Source organism: Cupressus sempervirens, chromosome 8 (genome assembly GCF_028749045.1).
Source record: "Cupressus sempervirens isolate cs-2001-9-10 chromosome 8, ASM2874904v1, whole genome shotgun sequence".
NCBI classification, from domain to species: Eukaryota; Viridiplantae; Streptophyta; class Pinopsida; order Cupressales; family Cupressaceae; genus Cupressus; species Cupressus sempervirens.
In genome coordinates, this window is record NC_143125.1 from 342,380,277 (window position 1) to 342,402,574 (window position 22,298).

General features: G+C 35.7%; 1 protein-coding gene across 1 annotated transcript in view; it reads left to right on the plus strand.

Moving 5' to 3' along the window:
- The first annotated feature begins 4,913 nt into the window (after positions 1-4,913).
- Positions 4,914-22,298, plus strand: part of LOC149542740 (PHD finger family protein) — a 65,501-nt gene continuing 48,116 nt past the window's right edge. Inside the window, exons 1-4 of the mRNA XM_089797627.1 lie at positions 4,914-5,032; positions 5,240-6,983; positions 8,896-8,981; positions 9,121-9,657. Coding sequence (XP_089653753.1) covers positions 5,240-6,983; positions 8,896-8,981; positions 9,121-9,657 — 2,367 coding nt within the window. The 5' untranslated portion in view covers positions 4,914-5,032. The remainder of the gene's footprint in view (positions 5,033-5,239; positions 6,984-8,895; positions 8,982-9,120; positions 9,658-22,298) is intronic.

Consider the following 22,298-nt stretch of genomic DNA (forward strand, 5'->3'; position numbering starts at 1 on the left):
GGCATTAGACAACATGGATTAACATACACAGCACTATCATGGACTAAAACAATTGACTCATTATTCCTTTTAAAACCTCTAACACCAAAAAAATTTAAAATCAAAGAGAGAATACATCTCGAAATGTCCCACCTAGAATCAAGTGCAAAATGGCAATTCGAGAATGATGATACATGTTGTCATAACACACCATCCATGCTATTATGCACACTAAACACACGTAGTTTAAAGCCTCACATAAATGATATAGCTAATGACTATGATTTAATGTCATCTGACATCATGTGCATTCAAGAAGTACATATGCAAATCCCTAAAATAAATGATGAATTCCAACATTTCAACAACTTCAATGCCTACCACATACATGGTATAATGACACTAGCCAACAAAACCCTAGTCATTTCAAAGATAAAGCAATATAACACAACAAATATAGAATCTATTACAATAACAACTTTGATCAAAAGCAATGAACTAAATATATGTAATGTTTATGCAAGACCTAACACACCCATTGAATAATATGCCACTATTATTCAACAAGTCATCGCATATGTCAAACCAATGACTAATCTATACATTGTAGGTGATTTCAATATTGATATGTCAACAAGAAATGCTAAGAAAGAAAATAAATCTTCAAAAATATATGCAATACCACAACATGAATTACATCACAGAAAAAACACAAAATGTATACAATCCATCAATTGATCACATCTGGACAAACTCAAGTAATATATGTTGTTGTTACAAAGCAGAAGCATACTGGACTGATCACCTTGCTACATTCATAAGGTTCCATACTCCACTCTAGATTGCTAATACATAGACAACCAAACACAAAATTAAACAGAAGAACACATACAAGAATGCAAATACATCTTACACCTAAGAGTTTTATGTATCAAAGACAATAACTCTAATATAATGGTATATATTTCAATGTTCTACATTTTTGTGCAACACAATAATGGAAGAAAGCAAAACAACAGGAAAGGGAACACATGTCAAGCAAGAGCAAACAACAAAAAGGTATTGAGCTTTTCTCATTTTCAATAACATGAATTCCCACATGAAAAATAACAAATAAATACATGAATTTCTAGTATTTGAAGAAATGTTAAATATCAAACCACTACAATACTAGACTAACACCATAATACTTTGTGCAGGTCAAAACTAGGAAACCCCAATGCAATATCAATTGAAGACTTGAATGCAAGAAAAGCAGGAAACATTTTTGAAGGAGACATACTTGTCGTTTATATAGCAACACTGGATAGAGAAAATAAAACACGAGAGGTGCTACGTGCAGACTTGACAGACTCTAAAGGAGAAATGACAATAACTTTGAATGTGACAGGGAACTTAGTACAAGAGTACAAACACAAGATAGTTCCAGGAACATCCATTATAGTGTCAAGATTTCAACTAGGACACAAAACAACCTTTGACCATGGAGATTCAGATTGCATCTTGAAGCTCCAAGATTCAAGCACAATTGAAACTATACCACAACTTTGCCAAGAATACAAATTCATACCAAGTTCCACAATCAAACAGCTACTCACAAGCACAAGTACCTATGCCATTGGTACAATAGGTGCATTAGTAGTTGCAGGACGACAGACTGGCTCCCAATATGTTGTTGACATAAAAGACAAAAATAATGATGATGACAAAGTACAGGTAAAAAACACACTAAATACTTCTTCTTTTTATGCAACATGTATAGTAGTCATGTTTCTATTAAGTACAAAGTTCTAAAAGTAGAAAATAAAATTGTTTTGTCAATTACTAGCTACAAATCAACTCTGCATTCCAAGAAGAATCCATGCAAATAGCAATCCAATTACAAAGAGGTGAGACTCCTGCAATGTTGTTTAGAAACATTGTACGACGAAATGACATGGATAGAACATTTCACACAGGGGTTGCTACATACATTTGTACACTAAAAGACAAGAGAACATTGGATGCCTTGAATGCATTGCTACAAACAACACTACAGGTAAGCAAACTCAGATAATTCAACACTTCAACTATTAATTAATTCTTACACAAGCTACATTAATATCAAAACATATCTTGTAGGTTGATGGAGTTCTCAAAGTAGCCAACGCATTCACAAATCCATTTCATGCATTTTGTTCCCAATGCAACTTAAAATTTGAGGATTATGGAATGTTAGAAGACAAAACAACTCATTGCAATAGATGCAATCAAGAGGTTCCATATGTATATTCATTATACCTAAAGACTATCATCACAACTGAAAACAAATAAATTATACAGTCTTCAATAGACAAGTGCATTGTTGAACGACTACTACTAAGCCTAAAAGACACAAAAGTTGAGGACTACAGACAAGACAAATCAAAGTTCATCTTTATCCTTCGAGATTTCATCGTCAAAGGTCAATTCACATTAAACCAGAACAATGCCATCAATCATGTTGTGACAAATGGAGATTGAACAATTTCTTAGAACAAAAGGTAAACATGACTAGTCACAAATTAGCATTTATTTAAAATATTAAAAACAACTTATTATGAGACATAATCACAATATACTAACATGCACAAAATGGAATTTGCAGGTATCATGGATAGCTATAATGACATATCAAGCTATAATTAATGGTAGTTACAAAAGACACTAGTCAATACAAAGAAAGGTGTGCAATCAAACAATGTATACGCATGAGTCTAATACCCAAGTACACTCTCTGTGTCATATATGTATAATGAAATAATGTGTATGCATTGATATGCTATAAGACATAATTTTTCTCTATCAAGTTGCATAGCATAATTGAGTACATGCTTTGCTAATGTAAATTATTATTGAAATACAATAAAAATTGCATATTTTGCTTTATCCTATTACATATCCAATGTATAAAACACTATCTAAATTGCTACATGTCATATGCAAAAACTATACTAAGGCAAGAACTTTGACGCTTTGCGTCCTTGTTTTGTAGTGGATATCTATGGCATTTCATTAAATAGATTTAGTTAGGGTGCGGTCCCATGAGGGGGGCTGCAAGATCTATTTCTGTGGAGTGGGTGGTCCCATGAAGCCAAAAAATAGTTTGCCACAAGATTAACTGGAATCTTCTCCTCAAAATAGCAGCCCCTACATTTTAGGGTGTATATTTAAGTAGGTGGAAAAGGCAGGGGACTGGAAATTGCCCCACCAGTTTAGGCTTTACTTGTGCCACTTGTCAATCATATACCAATTTCTAAATTTTATCAATATTTTCTTTAAACACATTTATTTATTTAGTAAGTGAATTGAATATCTTAAAATAGAAAAAATCATGAGACCACTTGCTTCCATAAATTATGGGGCTTAAATTTTTTTAAAATAACTCCAATACAAAATTCACCGGACCTCCCACTTTAAAATAATCCTAAAAAATCTCTAGATTACCTATGAATTTTTCTAGGAAGCCCCCCTATGGGATTGGAGATATCTATACTAGTAATTAATCTAGAGAGAGGTGGAGATAATGCATTATGATTTGAAGATATTTGATTTAACTTTAGAACTATTTCATTTACTATTTGCTTCAAGATGTAAATTTAGTGTGCTACCATAAATTTTTTAAATTCTTATTGCAAAAAAAAATTTAAAATTAATTTTAAACTAGAAAAGTTAAAACTAGTGTTTAATATTATTATGCTAATTAGTCTAGAGAGAGGCGAAGATAGTTAATGCATTATGCATTATGAGATATTTTATTAAACTTTAGAACTATCTCATTTACTATTTGCTTCAAGATTTAAATTTAGTGTGCTATCATAATTTTTTTAAATTCTTATTGAAACAAAATTTAAAATTAATTTTAAAATAGAAAAGTTAAAACTAGTGTTTAATATTATTACGTTAATTGATCTAGAGACATAGGTGGAGATAGTTAATGCATTATGATTTGGAAATATTTTATTTAACTTTAGAACTATCTCATTTACTATTTGCTTCAAGATGTAAATTTAGTGTGTTATCATAATTTTTTAAAAATTAAATATTAATATTTTGATATTTAAAATGAAAGATAATAATTTTTTTGAATAGTAATTTCTGAGTTTGATTGGCATCAATGTGAATGTGAGAGAGTGGAGCAGATGGAAAAATCACCCTTAGTTCTAGTGTTAATTAATGTTAAAAGAGACGGGAAATTATAAGTGTACAAAATGGTTTTGTTGAGAAGATTTGAAAAACTTTCAAGCAAATGAATTAACTTTAGATTATGTCTCCTATTTGTTCGATTAATTTGTGTAGATTGTGCTTAGTAAGTTATAGCATGAGATTTATGTAATTAATATAAAAAGAGATGAAATATAGTACAAAATAATAATAATAAGGACAATTAAAAAATTAGAGGAGATTTTTTTTATTGAAAATGACAAAAACATGACTAGATATAGAAAAGTAAATAAACAAGAGAATTTGAACTTTCCCAAAAAGCAGGCAGCGAGTAAAAAGGCTTCCATACAGGCTGTTGTGGCTTCCAGTGTGGGCTCGATCAAGAAACAACACCCCCATTATGGAAGTGCGCCTGCCAATCGGCGGCCGCCACCTCATCAAGTACTAAAGTATGAGTACCTACCATAGAGAACTTGCCACGTGGCAGATGATAGCGATGATCAGGAGGTTAGGTCCCAAACTGCCGCCATACCATCTTCTTCCTTCTTCTCAAACCAAATTTATTTTTTCCCACTTTTCACGTACATTCTTTAAAAATAATTACAGATTAAAACGGAAAAAAAATAAAAATAAAAATTCCTGTAACCCTCAAGATCGCAACCCTAGACTAAACAAGTAACCCTTGCTTGATTTCTGGCTGTTAATGGTCACGGCTGTGACTGTGTTGCTGGATTCTTCATAAATACGGACTTCACATACTGTTATTTTGGGTCATTTGGGGAACTTAGGGTTTTCAGGAGGGCCGAAAGATTCACACTCTGCTGACGCTCAAAGTAGCCGCGATTCCGTTGTGAAACGGACGGCCGTTGAGGTACATGATTTTTCTGCCTCTGTTTGAACATTTTTCTGTAAGGGAAAAGTTTCTAGGGTTTGTGTTGAGAAGGGCACTTTTGCTTCTCTGAGGAATACGTGTTGTTCACGCAAGAAAATAATGCCGTTTTGCGAGGCGTATGTTTTGTTCGCGTTGTGAATGTGATTTTGATCTTGATAGTCTTCTCATTTGGTCATTTGACGGAAGATGATGGGTCGCGGAGCCGACGGTGGTCGTGTTCGTAACGTAAACTTTTGCCCGATACACCAGACTGAAAACTGTGCAAATATAACGTGCCAGAAAGGAGCTCGCACGTCGAATTCGATTACAGATAGAATGGGAATTGATATAGTTGCCCAGGCTTTGAAGGCATTGGCCCTGAAACCGCCATTTGATGCAGACGATGGCTGTGCTATGGCGTCTGATGGTGGTGGCGCCTCGCAGTTTGGGAGCGGAGGGGCGGGTGCAGGAGTAGGGGCAGGGGCAGGGGCAGGGGGAGATGGAAGGCGCAAGCACAGAAAGTTGCAGGGTCGAGGCCACGAGCCCTATTCTGGTGCTACATTTGGTGGTTCTAAAAAGAGCAGGGATGGCAAGAACTCTAAAATTTGGCTTGAAACGGAGGAGTACTTTCGGGAAGTCACCTCGGAGGACATAGAGGCCTTAATTCCCCAAACAAAGATTGATTTCTCTGGCTGGAGGAATGTTTGTGATCCTTGCCTCTTGCTTCCTCGCATCAGGAGGTCCCTTAAGGATGAAACCAATGCTGTACAGAATATGAATTATGCTACCCTCGGAAAAGGCGAGGCAGACCCTCACGAAGACATAAATATTTTTCCAATAGCCCAGGCTGGACCTGAGTTAGCCTCTAATAAGCAACAAATGCCTAATGAATTGAGAATGGGTGCAGAACCTTTAGAGCATGGTTTAGAATCATTTTTAATTACACAGGAACTGATCTCTACTGCTAAGCTAACAGACATAATGCCTGCTAGGCAAGACTCAGCTTCAATCACCAGTCATGCAGTTGCTGTGTCATCTCCCATGGATGTATGCCAATCAAATCACGTTGAAAAAAATTCTAGCCTGGAAACGAACTCTAGTGCAAGAGCTTTTGATATAACGTCAGCTCCTGTAGCTCCTGTGCACAAACTGTATCCTCCCTCAGAATCTGAAGCGGCAAAAGATATCAGGGGAGACTTATGTTCTCGTGCAACCATATCTACTCCTGAAAGCGAGCCAGGTCCTGGTGCAAACTTTGCAACAGCATTGCCTTGTCCTCAGCATGAATCCCGTTATGAAGCAAAGCTTGCAGTGATGTCTCCCAAGAAGGAACAGAGAGCTGATGCTAAAAGGAAGCTCCTTGCTGCAACTTTCTGTAGTAAGAAGAGAAAGATTTTAGAGTCTTCTGCTGAGATGATGACTATAGTTGTATCACCCCTAGAAAATGGTGATGAAGAAATTTGTGATGTGTGCTGTAGTGGTGATAGCTATGAGTGGAATCAAATCCTGTCCTGTGCTATTTGTGACGCTTCAGTTCACCAAGAATGCTACGGAGTGCAAATGATTCCAAATGGCCAATGGCTGTGTTCCTGGTGTTCATATCAGTCTCAATTTCAATCAATGGACGAAAACTTGGTCAGACCTGGGAATAGCTTAGTCAGCCCTAAGCAGAGCAATGGTGGTTTAGATAATGATATACGCCCCTGCATACTTTGCACAAGAATTGGTGGGGCACTGAAGCCTGTGGCAAGTTCATCTTCAGACACAGATAGCAACGGAAACATACAGTTTGCACATTTATTTTGCTGTCAGTGGGTCCCAGAAACATATATAGAAAGTGCAGAGACAATGGAACCAATAAGAAATGTGGAGGGCATAATGGGTGAACGATGGAACTTACTATGTTCTCTATGCAAGGAGGAGCATGGTGCTTGTATTCAATGTAGCCATGGTATGTGTACTTTTAACAATAAGAGCTCCCTCGTGTTGTTTGTTTGCCTGTTTCAAATGCTTCCTATTTGTTTCGGAGCTAAATTACTTTTTCCTAATTTTGTATTTTGGCCTGAAGATATTTGTTCTGTTTTTTAATAACATGGTTGCATTCTGTTTCTAATACTCTATTCTGGGTGGTAAATGGTTGCATCCATTTAATCACAAGACTTTGCTCTGTCTGGGCCTTGCTAGAAAAGAGAAGAATGGCTAGGCTAAGTAAATGTGTTTTGTATCGATATTATTACTATTAGTATCGATCTTCCATATTTCTTATCACTGCCCCAACTCCAGCAAGGCTTGGGGTCCCTCCAGAAACCTCATCAAAATTCAATTTCAGGGGCTCCTTTTCTGGAGGATGCATACTATTTAGTCAGTTTCGTAGTTGGTTGTCCATTACCCCTTGAATGGGCAGCACAGGGGAGAGGGAGAGAGGGGGAGAGAGAGAGGGAGAGGGAGAGGGAGAGGGAGAGGGAGGAGCTCCTTTTCAGAAGGATACATACTATTTAGTCAATGTTGTAGTTGGTTGTCCATTACCCCTTGAATGGGCAGCACGGGGGGGGGGGGGGGGGAGAGAGAGAGAGAGAGATTAGCCTATGCCCTAGCTACTTCCCACTCACCACCTTATTAGTATGGATCTTCCATATTTCTTATCACTGCCCCAACTTCAGCAAGGCTTGGGGTCCCTCCAGAAACCTCCTCAAAATTCAATTTCAGGAGCTCCTTTTCAGGAGGATACATACTATTTAGTCAATTAGTTGGTTGTCCATTACCCCTTGAATGAGCAGCATGAGAGAGAGAGAGATCAGCCTATGCCCTAGCTACTTCCCACACCTCATTATCAGTATCGATCTTCAATATTTCTTATCACTGCCTCAACTCCGGCAAGGCTTGGGGTCCCTCCAGAAACCTCATTGAAATTCAATTTCAAGAGCTCCTTTTCAGGAGGATATATTCTATTTAGTCAATGTTGTAGTTGGTTGTCCATTACCCCTTGAATGGGCAGCACAGTTGAATATCAGAGAACCACTACTTCCCACACCTCATTATCAGTATCGATCTTCAATATTTCTTATCACTGCCTCAACTCTGGCAAGGCTTGGGGTCCCTCCAGAAACCTCATTGAAATTCAATTTCAAGAGCTCCTTTTCAGGAGGATATATTCTATTTAGTCAATGTTGTAGTTGGTTGTCCATTACCCCTTGAATGGGCAGCACAGTTGAATATCAGAGAACCAGAATTTAAGCATTTCATGCTTATGCACTAAACAAAATGGCACCATTAATTAACAAAACTAGGTTGCTTTCATGCTTTTTGTCAGCAACCTGTTGTCTGGTACAAGTAAAGATTTTCTTGTCCCCTTGAGGTATATTTTGAAATATTATTTTAGAATAAATTGCAGTTTATTCAACTATTTTATAGATTTTTTTAAGTAACCGTTTAAAAAAAACCATCTCATAAACCTAATTGTTGTAATAACAACAGCTAAAAATTAAAAGCTTTAGAGGGATGAATTATTGCTTGCATTCAAAACTTCAAAATCTATGTAAATCATCTTGTTAGATTCTTTAATGCATGCTATTCTGTAAATCACATTTCTATCACTATGTTAATTTCAGGGTTATGCAGCTTACTGACATAAGTATCCGGAACTTCTCAGAAGTTTCCTCTGATGTGGGTGGAACAGTACCTGTTAAAAAAGACACAAGTTCATTATTTTATTTTCCAAAAAGAAGTCTGAGTATCCTGAACTTCTTAGAAGTTCTCTATGATGTGGGTGGATCAGTGCCTGTTAAAAAGACACAAGTTCATTATTCTATTTTCCAAAATTTTAAATATCATATCTATGATCTAAATGTTGTTTGCTATTCCAGGAAGCTGTCAAACTGCATTCCATCCCCTTTGTGCAAGGGAGATGAAGCTTTGGATGGGGATTTCTAGTAAGCAGGGTAGTGGTGATGTAAGTTCTCATTCCTATTGTTTCTGTAAAGGCATTAATTTCCTATTATTGTGTGCTTTTCTTAATCTGTAGTTTAGTTTTACAGTTTGCTATCGCAAGGTTTTTCTAAGCAATGGTTTTTACATTTCATTTATTTCAGATTGATTTATGGGCATTTTGCCCTAAACATTTAGTACCTCAAGTTGATGGAACATCATTTACAAGAATCATGTCAAATGTTGGTTCATCAGAAGCTGAATTCGCGCTTACAGGAGATATTAATACATCTCACTATCCAAATGAAATTTGTTTGAGGCAGGAAAGACAGTTGCCCCCCATGACAGGCAGATTTCAGAATATGCATAGTCAATTTATTTCAGAAGATGTCTCATGTAATGCAATGGAAGATAAATGTGGACTCTCTAGAAATTTACAGGGCATCAAAGATAAGATTTCTCATGTGGATGGTGCAGTGACACAGCTGGCATTGGACTGTTCAGAGAACTCTATCCCAGAGAACAGTTTGCAAGTTAAAAGAACTCCTATTTTTAAGGACGTTAAAACAAGTACCAAGTGCAATGCAATCTCCAAAGATGGTGCCCAGGATGTCAGTGCATCTATGCTTTTATCTGAAAGTAAAGAAAGTTCTTTGAATATTGAAGCTGACAACTTTACTTGCAATGAAAATTCAAGAAAGGTATCAACAAGAGACTTCTGTAGTGCTGTTGCCTACATATTCTATGTTTAATTGCTGTTGGTAGTTAATATCATATAAGAATGCTGTGTCAGGCTATAATTTTGTTATCTGTTATCTGTTGGTTGAGAGGCATGAAATTCTGACAGATTTGGAGAATAAAATGTGTGTGTCACCAAATTCACATACATCTTTGAACAAGGTTGGTTTCATTTTAAACTAGATAAAAGGTTAAGAAATGATTCTGTTCTTTGAATTGGTTTCAATACAAGTCTTGTCATAGGGAAATTTAAGAATGTCTTGGTAAAGCTGAATGTTGATTCATAAATTATATTCATAATCGTGTAACATTCAGTAATATAAGGTCAATATTCACTAAAATTTGTAATTGAAGAAAATATCTTTGCTTCTGCAATTATTTTGATTGGTAAATTAGATTTGTGTGATCCACCCTTTTCAGTGCTTTTGAAGTGTTTTTCATTTTGAAGCACTGTACAAATCTTGAAATATAAGAGATTGCTTTCTTAATTGAATATTGCACTTCTTCGTTGTCTTCCCATTTCTAATAAGAATGTGAGGGAAGAAAACCTAGTTTGTGTTTCTTTGGAGGTTGCATAGATGATACCATGTTGGTGCCAAAAGGTGTCACAATCGAATTAGGAGTCTAACTCCTCCTTGAAGAAAGTGACCATAACCATGTGAAACTGATAAATGAGAGGAGCCAAAGACAGAGGTTACTACTCTTACGGAACTATCATTGACGGGGATATGAAAGTCTTCAATGGCATTTTCCAAATCTGTACGAGGAGACTCAAAAACAAATTTGAAAGGTTAATTAACTTGCTCATCCCAAGGAGTTGTCTCTTGAAGACAGGGAATGTTCAGAAATTGTGGATAAAGGAATGCTATTTGGTAGTTGGTAGAACTAGGAGATGTAATGTCAACACATCTTTCTAGAATCTCAGTCAGGAAATTACTCGAAGGTTCAAGTAACCATTGCTTATCTCTTGTAAGTGTCCACACTATCTGCATGCATATTGAAAATTAGTGGGAGGAACATCTGGAGCAAAACATGAGAATGTGCAAATTCTAGATTGATCATTTGCCTCCCATAATTGAAACAACTTTTCTGCAAATCTCAAATGATTATGGTGTCACTAGTGTACTCTAACACTCCTGTCTCAATATTGAAGTTTGATAGATAAAAGGGAGATTAGTTAACAATAATTGTGTGCAACAGACAATGTTGAATGATCCTTCAGTTATGTCAAGAGATCCTCTCCTACAAATATGCATGTGTTGTTGTTACCTGTCAGGATATGTGGTATAGATCAAATTTCAAATGAAGAAAACACACTTTGGGATGAAGCCATGTGATGTGAAGCTGTTGAATCCAGGATCTATTCCCTTTTTGTATTCATCTGCAACAACTATTGATTTGCCCTTTTGACTCTCTCTATATAAAGAAGAGACAAATAAACCCCCTAACATGGTTGAAGCAGTTTTATATGATTGTTTTGTTGAAATTGCGTTAACTTACCAATTGGTTTTGCACAACGTTGATGTTCTTCATGCTTAGGTTTCTTACAAAGTTGTCAATTTGGGCTTCTTTTTTTAAATGACCCATTTGGCGAGCAGAGGATGTCAATATCTAATTATGCTCTTTCATTGTGGGGTTTCCTCGTTCTTTTCTCAAATTTTTTTTTTCAAATTCTTTATAAAAGGGCCTCAATGGTTCAGTGGTGTTGGTGGTGTGAGGGCAAAGAAAATTGGCAACTCCATTAATGCAGGAGGTTGTCAAGTGGGAGTTTGGTATTGGATTGGTTGTAGATAGTGAGGAATTTGTCATGGTGTGTGCTATGGTAGTGATTATTGTTGAGCAGTAGAAATGTAGGTGACAAGTTTAGGTCGTGTGGCTTTTGTTGTGATGGTTATATGGATATTGTTATGTGAGCAATGGCTATACTCCATTATGCAGCCTATAATGTAAGCAAGGTATATTACCTTGTGGGCTTTACCTTGCATGTAATTTAAAAAGCTAATGAATAAACTATTAATATTTATAATTTTACCCCTACAAATAACTCTTTGGATAGACAGATTGTATGGTATGGATGGGCAATTGAGAAGTCAAATTGTTTATTGAGGGCCAGTGGCCGTGTGCTTCTATCTTGAAAACTTGATAGTTGATCAATCATTGGGCTTGTTGGATGTTATAGTAGGGTTGAATTTGACACTCAATTCTCCAAAATGATGGCTCCTAGTTGGATCTGTTAAAACACCTCCCAATTTAAATCTTTTTAGATCTGGCCTCCAATATCCAATTGTGATGTGAGAAAAGGTAAAATTGACTATCTTGGATGTCAAGAATTCAATGGTGAGCTTAGATTTGTTCCATCAAACTCCAAAATACACTTGCAATACAAAGTCCACAAAAAGATTCCCTCAAATGTAGTTTTTCTTTTAACTTTTTTTGACTCTAGATTATCATCAGAAGACAAGAGTTTTCAAGAAAGAACAAGATCTGGGATCTTATATCTTTTGAGAATTCTAATCAGAGGCATTCTGAAGCTTACATACCATGTAAGACTTGGTTATGAAGATAGCCACTTGAGATTTAAAATGCCTAAAGTAAAGAACAAAGAAGATAAAAAAAATGGAATAAGCTATGTCTTAATCAAAGGATGGATTGCAGTAAGATGATCAGGATTTTCATATGGGAGCTGCAAGTGGGTATGCATAAGATACAACATAAAGAAATATGATGTACCACCAATGTGGATTATTACAAGATGTTGCATATGTATGTAGTACAACTCCACTAAACAAGTAAAGTACAAGTCACATGATGCAAGTGCAAGCACACCAAGTAGATACCAATCAAAGCACTTAGCAAACTTATCCTATCTTAGGTGCATACAATGCAATAAAGTAATGAACAAAATGCAAAAATAAAATACCTGATTAAAATACTCTAAATTTTTATGTTGGAGCTCCATTGCACCACTCATGATTAGTTCTCTACCCTCTACCTTGTTATTTCTTGTTCTCTTTCTTTTACGTAGGTTTACTTTGAGGTAGGATTCAGAACATTGATGCATTGATTTTTGCAGGGACAACATGGTATTATTGCTCTTCTCAAAGGTTATATGAATGTCTGGTTATGTAGCTACAATATCAAGCGGGATTAGGTTATCCAAACCTGAAAGACTGCAGAACAGCATTTTGGTCACATGAACATCTAATAGGGATGATTTGTCTGGGGAATCCTTAAATGTATCAAGGAACCAGAAAAGGTCTCTGAAATCAATCTTTAGCTGTGGGCATTGTACACTAGCAAAACTTGAAGTTTCTTCTTAAGTATATGGGGTTGAGAATGATGTTGGGATCATAGTATCAAAAATGTTTCTCAAGACTAAACTGACCATTAAAAGGACTAATGTTTTTTCAATTAATAAGGAAAAAGATCTGGAAATCAAAAAATGCATAAACAAAGAGTAAAATATCTTAAGAAAAAACAGAAATTTTAATCTCCTAGAAATAAATTTCACCATAATTTGAAGGTGCTTTGCTTCTCTATGAAAAAAATCCCCAACATCATGTTGAAAAAGAAATGATGATGGGGTTTTTTGAGTTCCAGATTTGAAAGTGGCTTCAGAGGATCAAGCAACAAATAAATTATTAACACAATTGTTATAATTAAAGAACATACACACCAATCAACAATAAACACCTTTCAACAACTGGGTGATCGGAGTATTCCAAAATTGGAATTATTGACAGATACAGTGGAGACAATTTAAGTTCCACTTGGACCATGTTGGCAGTTGAAACATGGTAGGAGTAGCATGGTTCCCATTAATAACCTCCTGTAACTTGACTGGATGATATTTTTGTTGCCAAATAGAGATCGAATTGAAAGGTCTTTAACACAAGATCCTCTAAGCTGTATTGTGAAAATGGCCTTTTGTAACCACATAAGGCTTACTTATTCTGTCTTCACAGCCTAATGCTCTCAATAATATCAGCTACCTGTAACCCCTCAGCTTGCATCAGATGATTATTTTGCTAAAACATTCGGGTGCTGGGTTTAAAAATATGCCCTTCAAATCCACTATGCATTTTTTTAGAGACCAGTCACAAACTACAATGGATGTTAAATCCATGTGGGTCCTTAGTAATAGAACAGCACACTCTTAAATATTATGACCTTTTTATTTTCAATATCATACAAATTCGGTAATAATCTCTGAAGTTAATGGCATGTAAACCAAAGTGGCAGGATTCCAAAATTCCTAAAGAGATCATGTAAATTTTCTTTACTATCATTCTGATTAATACCGAAATCTTTACTTTGTTCATGTGCTATTACTAGAACAAATCCCGATTTTCATTATCTGTCAAAACTGGGCTATAGCAGTTTGGTCCATGCCTGCTATTTTATATAATAATAATAATAATAATAACCGGGGGAGCTATGCTGAAAACTAAGTATTGAGCTACCGGCATTAAATCAGAGGAAAAAGTGAGCAGAATACTTGCAACTGAAGATCAGAAAAGAACCATCTCAACTGCATGAACAGGACACAAGTAGAGATTTGCTCTGTAGTCTTAGGGAATTGGGGATAAAATCTATGTTCAGATAACATGAGATTGAATATGAACAGAAAGTGAGTTGCATTTTTCCATGGACATGTGCCCCTAAGGGTTTGGTAGATGTCTTTAAGACATGGGAATTTGGATGGGACTTCCTTACCAGCACCGGACAATTTACAACATTTATTGGATTAAAAAAAAATGGTAATTTACTATCTTTTCAAGGAAAAGAATCAAAGAATCCCCTTAGAGTCAAAAACATGGAGGAATGTCAATGCAAAATTCAGTACATTGTGTTTAATTTTAAAAATTTGTGTTTTGTATAGGTTTTTTAGGCAATTTTAACTGTTGTACTCCTGCTGCTCCCAATATTTAGGAATTTTTTGCCATTACTGGAACTGTGCATTCTTCTATCAGTAGCACCCATCCCATAAACCTGGATTAACATTGATTATCTGTGATTTGGTACTCCACAGTCCTCATGGAAACCAGTCTGTTGGGCAAATCAAAATATAATAGCAGGGCAGCAGGAGGAAGAGATTTCATCCAGCAAACTTTTCCTGAGTTCCATTTCCTGTCAAATCAATTACATACTTTAATTTGGATACTTCATCTCATTTGACATATTCTGCTTAAAGTTCTGATCCTCTTTAAACAGATAGAGGGAAGTATGACAAGATATATTATCATTTTATAAATGAGCTTCTACAAATGCTGATATGATAATATTTGTTTGTACATTCCCTACTTGTAGCAGTATCTGTCCAAACTCCAAAGGCTCTTGCATTTAGTCACTGTTATTCAACAACATTCCCTTTCTTATCCATCTTTTTGGATCTGGATCTCTCTCATCTCAAAGATTCTTGTTAAAATTTCTCACCTTCACCAATTCAGATGTCTCTCTTCAACAGATCATTATTTTCAAAATTTCTTAGATCTGGAAAGTGAACTAACTGAACACGTGTGCATTAATAATAGAAAGAGTAACAACTTACAGAGTTAAAATGTACAGTAGTTTGTATGGACAAGCAATTACTGAGGATGTTAGTTATTGTTTTAATAAAATATTGCCAGCAGTTTTTTTTTGCCAAATATGACTGGTAATTCTTGCTGTACACATGAAACACGTCTTCAGGGACTTTGAATGCTTGCGTTGTTTTTCTTATCATGTTGGGTAGTGTGGATTGTTGAATTCAAGCTTCTTTTGTGGCCCTAAGAAGATCTATATAAGTAAATAAGATATCCCAAACTGGTTAATTCCTCAGTGAATGACTTAGGCATATCCTTTCCAAATACCCCGACTTCATATGCAAAGTGTCTATAGTAACATTGGATCAAAGTCAGACAAACTTCTGAACAACTTATGAAACACAAATATTGTATCGTACCACTGAGCAGTTTATGTTGATCAAGTTTGAGAGTTCATGTTAAATTTTTTGAATTTCCGCCATCTCTGTTCAGGTGTAGGAACACAAGGCAGCTGCCAGTGTAACAGAAATCTGTGTTTTATGTACAGAGTTTTGTGACATTTAGATTTAGATTCATCACCGCCTCATCACTAGGATATCATAGGATGATGGTTAATGTCTCTTTAGTTTGGTGTTCATTGGGGAAAAAACTATCTGAAAAGCTGGGTATTCACTGTTTTTAGACTTGTTATTGGTCATGGATCTTTATCTGCTATGTCGTTATAGGTTTGGATTTTAATTATGATATCAAGTTAGATCAGAAATAAACAGTATTTTATGGCCAAGCACCTAGTGAGACTGTTGCCTATTGTTTTAACTCAATATTGCCAGTGAAGACAATTTTGTTTTACAAATTGGATTGGTGATTCATAATGCAGTGTGCACACATGCCACGCATCCTCAGGAACTGAAAATGTTACCCATATTATTTTCTAATATCATATTGGGTTATGCAGACTATTGAATTCAAGCTTCTTTTATGGGCATTAGGAGTATATAATAATCTTTGTCAAATAGATATCTGAAACTGCTATAATGCTTCTTGATTCTTCGGTGATGGCAGAGGTAGGAACTCTTTTCTGAAGTGTCTCTAGTGATATTGGACTTAAGTGTGATGACCTTCAGAATGAGTTATGAAGGACACGTGTTGTAATATGCCATTGAGCAGTTTGTGCTAACGTAGTTTGAGAGTTTTTTTTTTCCTTTCGTTCATTATATTGGAAAAAGCTTAAAAAAGAATTACATATCACTGACAAGCATCAGTAGATAAAACATCAAAAGATGAAACAAGAGCGGCTGATAAGTAGTAACAAGAGTTATTACAAGGTAGCTGTAGAAAACAAACATTACATCAGCCACAGAAATGGATGTGGATACAAGAAACTACAACAGCAGATAACAGCCGAACAGTTACACTAGTCCAGCCAAAGTTGAATGTTAAACTGTAGAATCTCTATTACTCTCGATACTTGTTTGCAGCTGTTAAATAGACTTTAAATTTGCCATCTTGTAAAATGCTATACCAATTTTTTCACAGATTCTTTACTTGGAGAGACAATTTAGCACATATCATTTGAAGTTCTTCTGCAAGGGAAGGATTGTGTTTGAGAAAACAGCATTGCAACGGATTTTCCATGTACATTTGCTCATCACCTGTCTGCAAGTTTGGGATAAAATGTCCAAGGATGAAGAAGCACCAATTAGAGCCAATTCTCAGGACTGTGGCTGAAGGAACAGGGAAGGCAAGGCAGCAAACAGAGCATCCCACATATTGCGAGTTCAAATGTAAAAACAAAAAGCACACTTTATAGATTTTGATTTGGCTTAAAGGGGGCAAGTGGGCGGTAAACAAATTTAAGGCAATGACTAATATACAGTTTAATATGAAGAACTTTGCATGCTGATGGTTTGTATCAGCTTTGGACTTCCAGATTTGGAGGCTTCGTATGTTCGATTTGGAAATTTGAATTATTGGGGAACTTCATGATTATCATGCAGACTTTTTGAGACATTGAGATTCTCTCATAGGACTGGAAATATATTCATAGCATCCTAGTAACATGGTGTCTAGTTATTGGAATGCCAGGACATGATAATAAATATATTACAATTGTGTATTCTTGTTGCTCAGACTTGCTATTCTTCTCTGTTATGTTTCTACTGATATTGAATGGAGTACATTATGTGTGCAGCATCATCAAGAAAAATTTGTTTTGTAACTAGCTACATAAAATATTTTGCAATAATACAAAGATCATTTTCAGGTAGTACTATATGATGAGCACTTTTAAGCTTCACAGTAGGATGCAGTAGAGTTCTCCTGAGATTTATGAGACCTGCAGTCGGTTATTCATTTTTTTCATGATTGTACGTCTATTTTTTGAGAGTCAGATGTAAGCATGACTTGGTTGATATATGACACCTAATAAAAGTGCAGTTGTTTAACACTTCTTTGAACACCATTGTGGTCTATCTTGTTGATTGAAACTTGCAGACATTTTATTCTCTAAAGCTTACTAGAAGAACCTTAATATTTGCCTATAAAAGTGTACAATCTGGATTAATCTTGATTTTGTTTAGACTGTTTATATCTTTTTATCAGAACCGATCCTAACAAATTAACATGGCAGCAAGTAAAACCAAGGTAAGGTGGGCTGGGCACTGGTCGGGGTTGTGGTGGTACCTTCGGTGCAACAAAAGAAACAAAATGAAAAAAGAGATTGATGAGCCCTGACATTCATCAAAACAATGTAGAGTTGATTCACATTTTTTAGGTAAAGATTCCTAGGGATGCGGAGCCTAGACACATTGATTGGAAAACTAGTCACTGATGGTAAAACACTCATCTGTATGCCACAAATTTGTGGTGTATTATCATGCCGTAAATAACAGGAGTTTGTTGCCAAATTCAAAGTGGCAACATGAGTTTATAGCCGCATCCTCATTTTGTAAATGTGCACTAATCCTTTGCATTTCTCCTTCACAAAATTAAGCCCCAAAAATCTCATCACCATATGCAAATACTGATCTTTGGTTTCATGCTAAGATAATATAAAAAATCGGCCTTTGGACTTGACAATATGCTTAATCATTTCAAAAATAAATTTGACACTACAGCATGATAATGATCATCCATCTCAAATCTGCATCATCTTTTTATCATGCACACGATTATCCTAGTGTCTATCAAATTGCTGATTAGTTATTACCAATCTTTGATTCATAGAGAATGCCAGCATGAGTAGTCACCCCACTAAGCTGCTTGGTTGAGTGGTTGTTATGAGAGGCATTTAAGCTTCTTATTCCAACTAAGGCCTCTTATTGGTCCTTGTGGGAAGGTTTATTTCTCTCATCATCAATAAGGGTGCTTGAGGTTACTGCCGATGTATTATATCTTTCTGATCTCCATTCTCAAGGAAATTTTTGCTTCTTTCTGTAATTTAGTACTGTTGGTTTTCTTTCCCAACTATTGTGTGCATTATCATTTGGCTGTAATCTGATAGCTAAATTTGTTTCAGTTTTGGCAAGATTCTATTTTGTTTTTGTTGTCGTGCATCTTTTAAATATTTCCTTGAATATCAGATTTTGGGAATCCTGTCCTGGGCTATTATGCTTCATATCTTGGTTTGAGAAGTTTCTTCTTAATTTTGCTGTCGGTCTTGACTACAAATAAAAGGCTGCTGCTTTTGAAGCGCAACCCCATCCAACATATTTTAATTTCCTTTGCTCGTTTTTGATCCAAATTGCTTTTGTTATCAATTCCTCAACGTTGTCGATGAAATTTCCTTACTGAAGATTATCTTGCTTCCACAAGTATCCCTATTTTCAATTTGCTTTTCAACATGCTTATGCACTGAGTTATTTTTAGCAGTTTCAAGCCTTTTTCCAATTGTTCTCTGCATAAAATTTGCCATGATTTCTCTAAACTAAGACTTTGTCTTGCTTTTCAATGGTCTCTTAAGGTCTTCAAACTTTATGGACTGTTTAAAATAGGTCTCAAGGTCATTTTACTATGTAAGTTTACATGTTACCTTCTGAGAGTATTGCAATTTCCAGTCTTTTATCTTTACTGCATTTGTAAAATCAAATGGAAAACATATATGGTTAAAACTTAATTTCCATAGCCTTTTATTGGTACAAATTTCAGATCAAATTTAAACTTAATTTTAAGGGTTTTTAAAAGTTCATCGAATGTGGACCTTGATGGCTTAACTTTTGCAAACCTTGTGACACAGAAGATAGACATGCTAATTAATGCAGAGTTAGGTCATGCTCATTTTTTATGCCACTTATTTATAATTAGCTTGCAAATAGGTTACAAGGAAGTTTGTCTGGATCATTAATCATGTTATAATGGCCTGTGTAATCTGAAGGTAAAAAAGAGCCCTTAGATATCCAGCCTTTGGTTTTTTCACATGCATCTTGTCATGATAATCTAAGCTATATTAGTAATAGTTAGTGAGTGTAATTCACTTGCATAGTGGAAGGAACATACCGAAATTAAGACTTTTGATATCAGCCTTTATGAAAGTTAAATGTTTGGAGCCTTTTTAAGCTTCGGGCTGTTTCATTCATAAATCTCATGTATAAAAATTATGACTTAGTAGGGAAGCAGTTACAAACAAGATCTAATAACTCGCACATTCATGCCTTAACACCAGGATTTAGTTCTTTTTGAATTTTTCTCTCTGAGTGATCATTTGGAGTCGAGCCTCTACTATTTATTGTTAGCTTACATGATGTCAGGTTTTTCTCGTGCTCATTTCATTTCCATGTGTTGCCGACCTTCTGTCAGCTGTGATAGTTCTGTACTTGAAATCAAAAATTTCAAAAGAATCTTGTAGTTGAACATAAGTAAGATGAGCATGTAATGGCAATAAAGAACAAAGGTGACATCAGATGGAAAATAATGAAATGAAGCTCAAGCATATAATTGAAACCAACTAATTATTATGTATAAAGATAATCTCAAGTTTATATTGGTGTGACATAACAAGAGCATATACTAACTAGTAAATGACCTTTTTGTCAAGGAGCTGGGGAATCAATTCAAGGTCCTTAGTTCTAAGGACTAGTATCAATTACTTAGTTTGACTACCATAAGTAAAGTTTATAAGCGTTCCTCATTCTTTAAATTATGAAAGCAAAAATTTGGTAGAAATTCTTTAGGCATTTTTTCGATCAAAGCTTCAGATTAATCTTCATGACCCATCATAAAGATGAAAAGAGATGTTGAGATTGCAGTCTAGAGTTCTTTATATTAATTATTCAAACACATGATAACAATTGGGCTCATTAGAGGATCAAACAAAAATGAGTTAGTTTATTCTGTAACTGACTAAAGAACTCTGCCTTTGCAAAGTGGTAAAGATTTTTTTTAAGATCAATTAAAGAGGGATCTATAACGGTGATTACCCATGGATGCATGGAAAATAGTTAAACAAGCAGCCAATGTTTTGAAAGCAGTAAAGCTAACAGTCAATTATAGAATGCCCTAACTACTAGCGTCAACCAAAAACCATCAATGAGGATAAAATATGCAAAGTGGATCCAACTGCTTTCCTCCCCACCTTAAGCCACACTTCAACGAACCATGTCCTTCCCTAGTGGCTCTTTTGTGACACCCAAATCACCACCAGAAGTTCCTTCTGAACAGCCTGCATCTAAAGCAGGGAATTTGAACCTACGCAAAACCTTGGCACTCTCTTTGGATCTCATTGAGTTTGGTGGATGCAAAGAGGCCAGTGTGAAAGATTTGGAAACTTTTAAGTTCTAATTGCCCTCAAAGAGTGGGTAACCATGAGATTGGTAGTAACCAAACCTAAATCATTGTTGAAGGCTCAGAGTTTCTTTAGTTACCTATATAGAGATAGCTTTGTATCGTAGAAAAGCTTACGTTTGTGAAATTGCTATCCCAACAAGCATAGACTCCCTAACATCCTCTCCATCCAACCCAATCACCACATAGTAACAATCCAAGTAATGCAACTGTGAAAATATAAAAGGTTTTAGCTGTCAAATCTGTTTCTCAATGATAACACTAGACACCAATTTTTGAATTAAATCCAATTGGATGCAAGCCTTTGATCTTTGAGCTGAGATTCACCCAAACCAATTTCTCCATGGATGGCTTTAATAAAGTCACTAGCTCCCATTCCCAAAGATAAGGATCCCGGGGCTTGGATGGGCCTCTGTGCTGCACCATGTCTACCTCCAATCATGTGAAAGGAAGAATCCTTACACCTAACACAAAGATAAACCATTGGTGTCTTAACGATAAAAAACAATACTCACAATTGAAATGGGCTGAAATTAACCCATAATAAAAAGCTCACATGAGCCAGAGATAAGTACTAACACATGATTGACAAACTGCCAATTCTGTGGACAAGGCTCACATTTTTACCATACTGTTACACCAATCACTAGTCATCATCAAAGGGGGTTTATCACATAGGATAGCACCTACTGCACTCAAGTGTCTCACTATTAATAAGCATATTCTAAAATAACAATCTACCATGGATGAAAGTGACTATTTCTCATGATCCGACCAAGGTTTAGGAAAAATGATATACAAAGCCATTTCATTGGAAGTGTTCATAACTCTTGGGCTTCCTCTATTAGCAAGCGAATCTCCTCCAATCAGTCACATCTTGTTGCCAAGTAACTTACTATTTGAAACTTAACTTTAGAAATCACTCCTAGGAAAGGAAAACATCTTGAGAAATTAAAGAGCTGGAGTCAACCTTGAGAATTAGATAAAAATAAAAACACAGAGGCGAGGGCCTTATTCCAACAGTGGTGCCAAACGAAGATCCGTCAACCTCATAATGTGATCCAAATGGTAGAGACAAAAAGGACACAGCAACAAGAAGTGATTCATTGATTCTTCAGATCTGAAACCAAGCACACACTTTAATGGACTGTGAGAACCTGTTTTATAAGATTGTCATTAGAAAGAATCTGGTGAAGCCTTCCAGCAAAACTGTTAAGCAGTTAAAGGAAGCTCCTTTATACCCAATAAATTTTGCAGACCAATACTGGTGCCTGGGAAAGTGCTTATTTATGAGAAGAGCT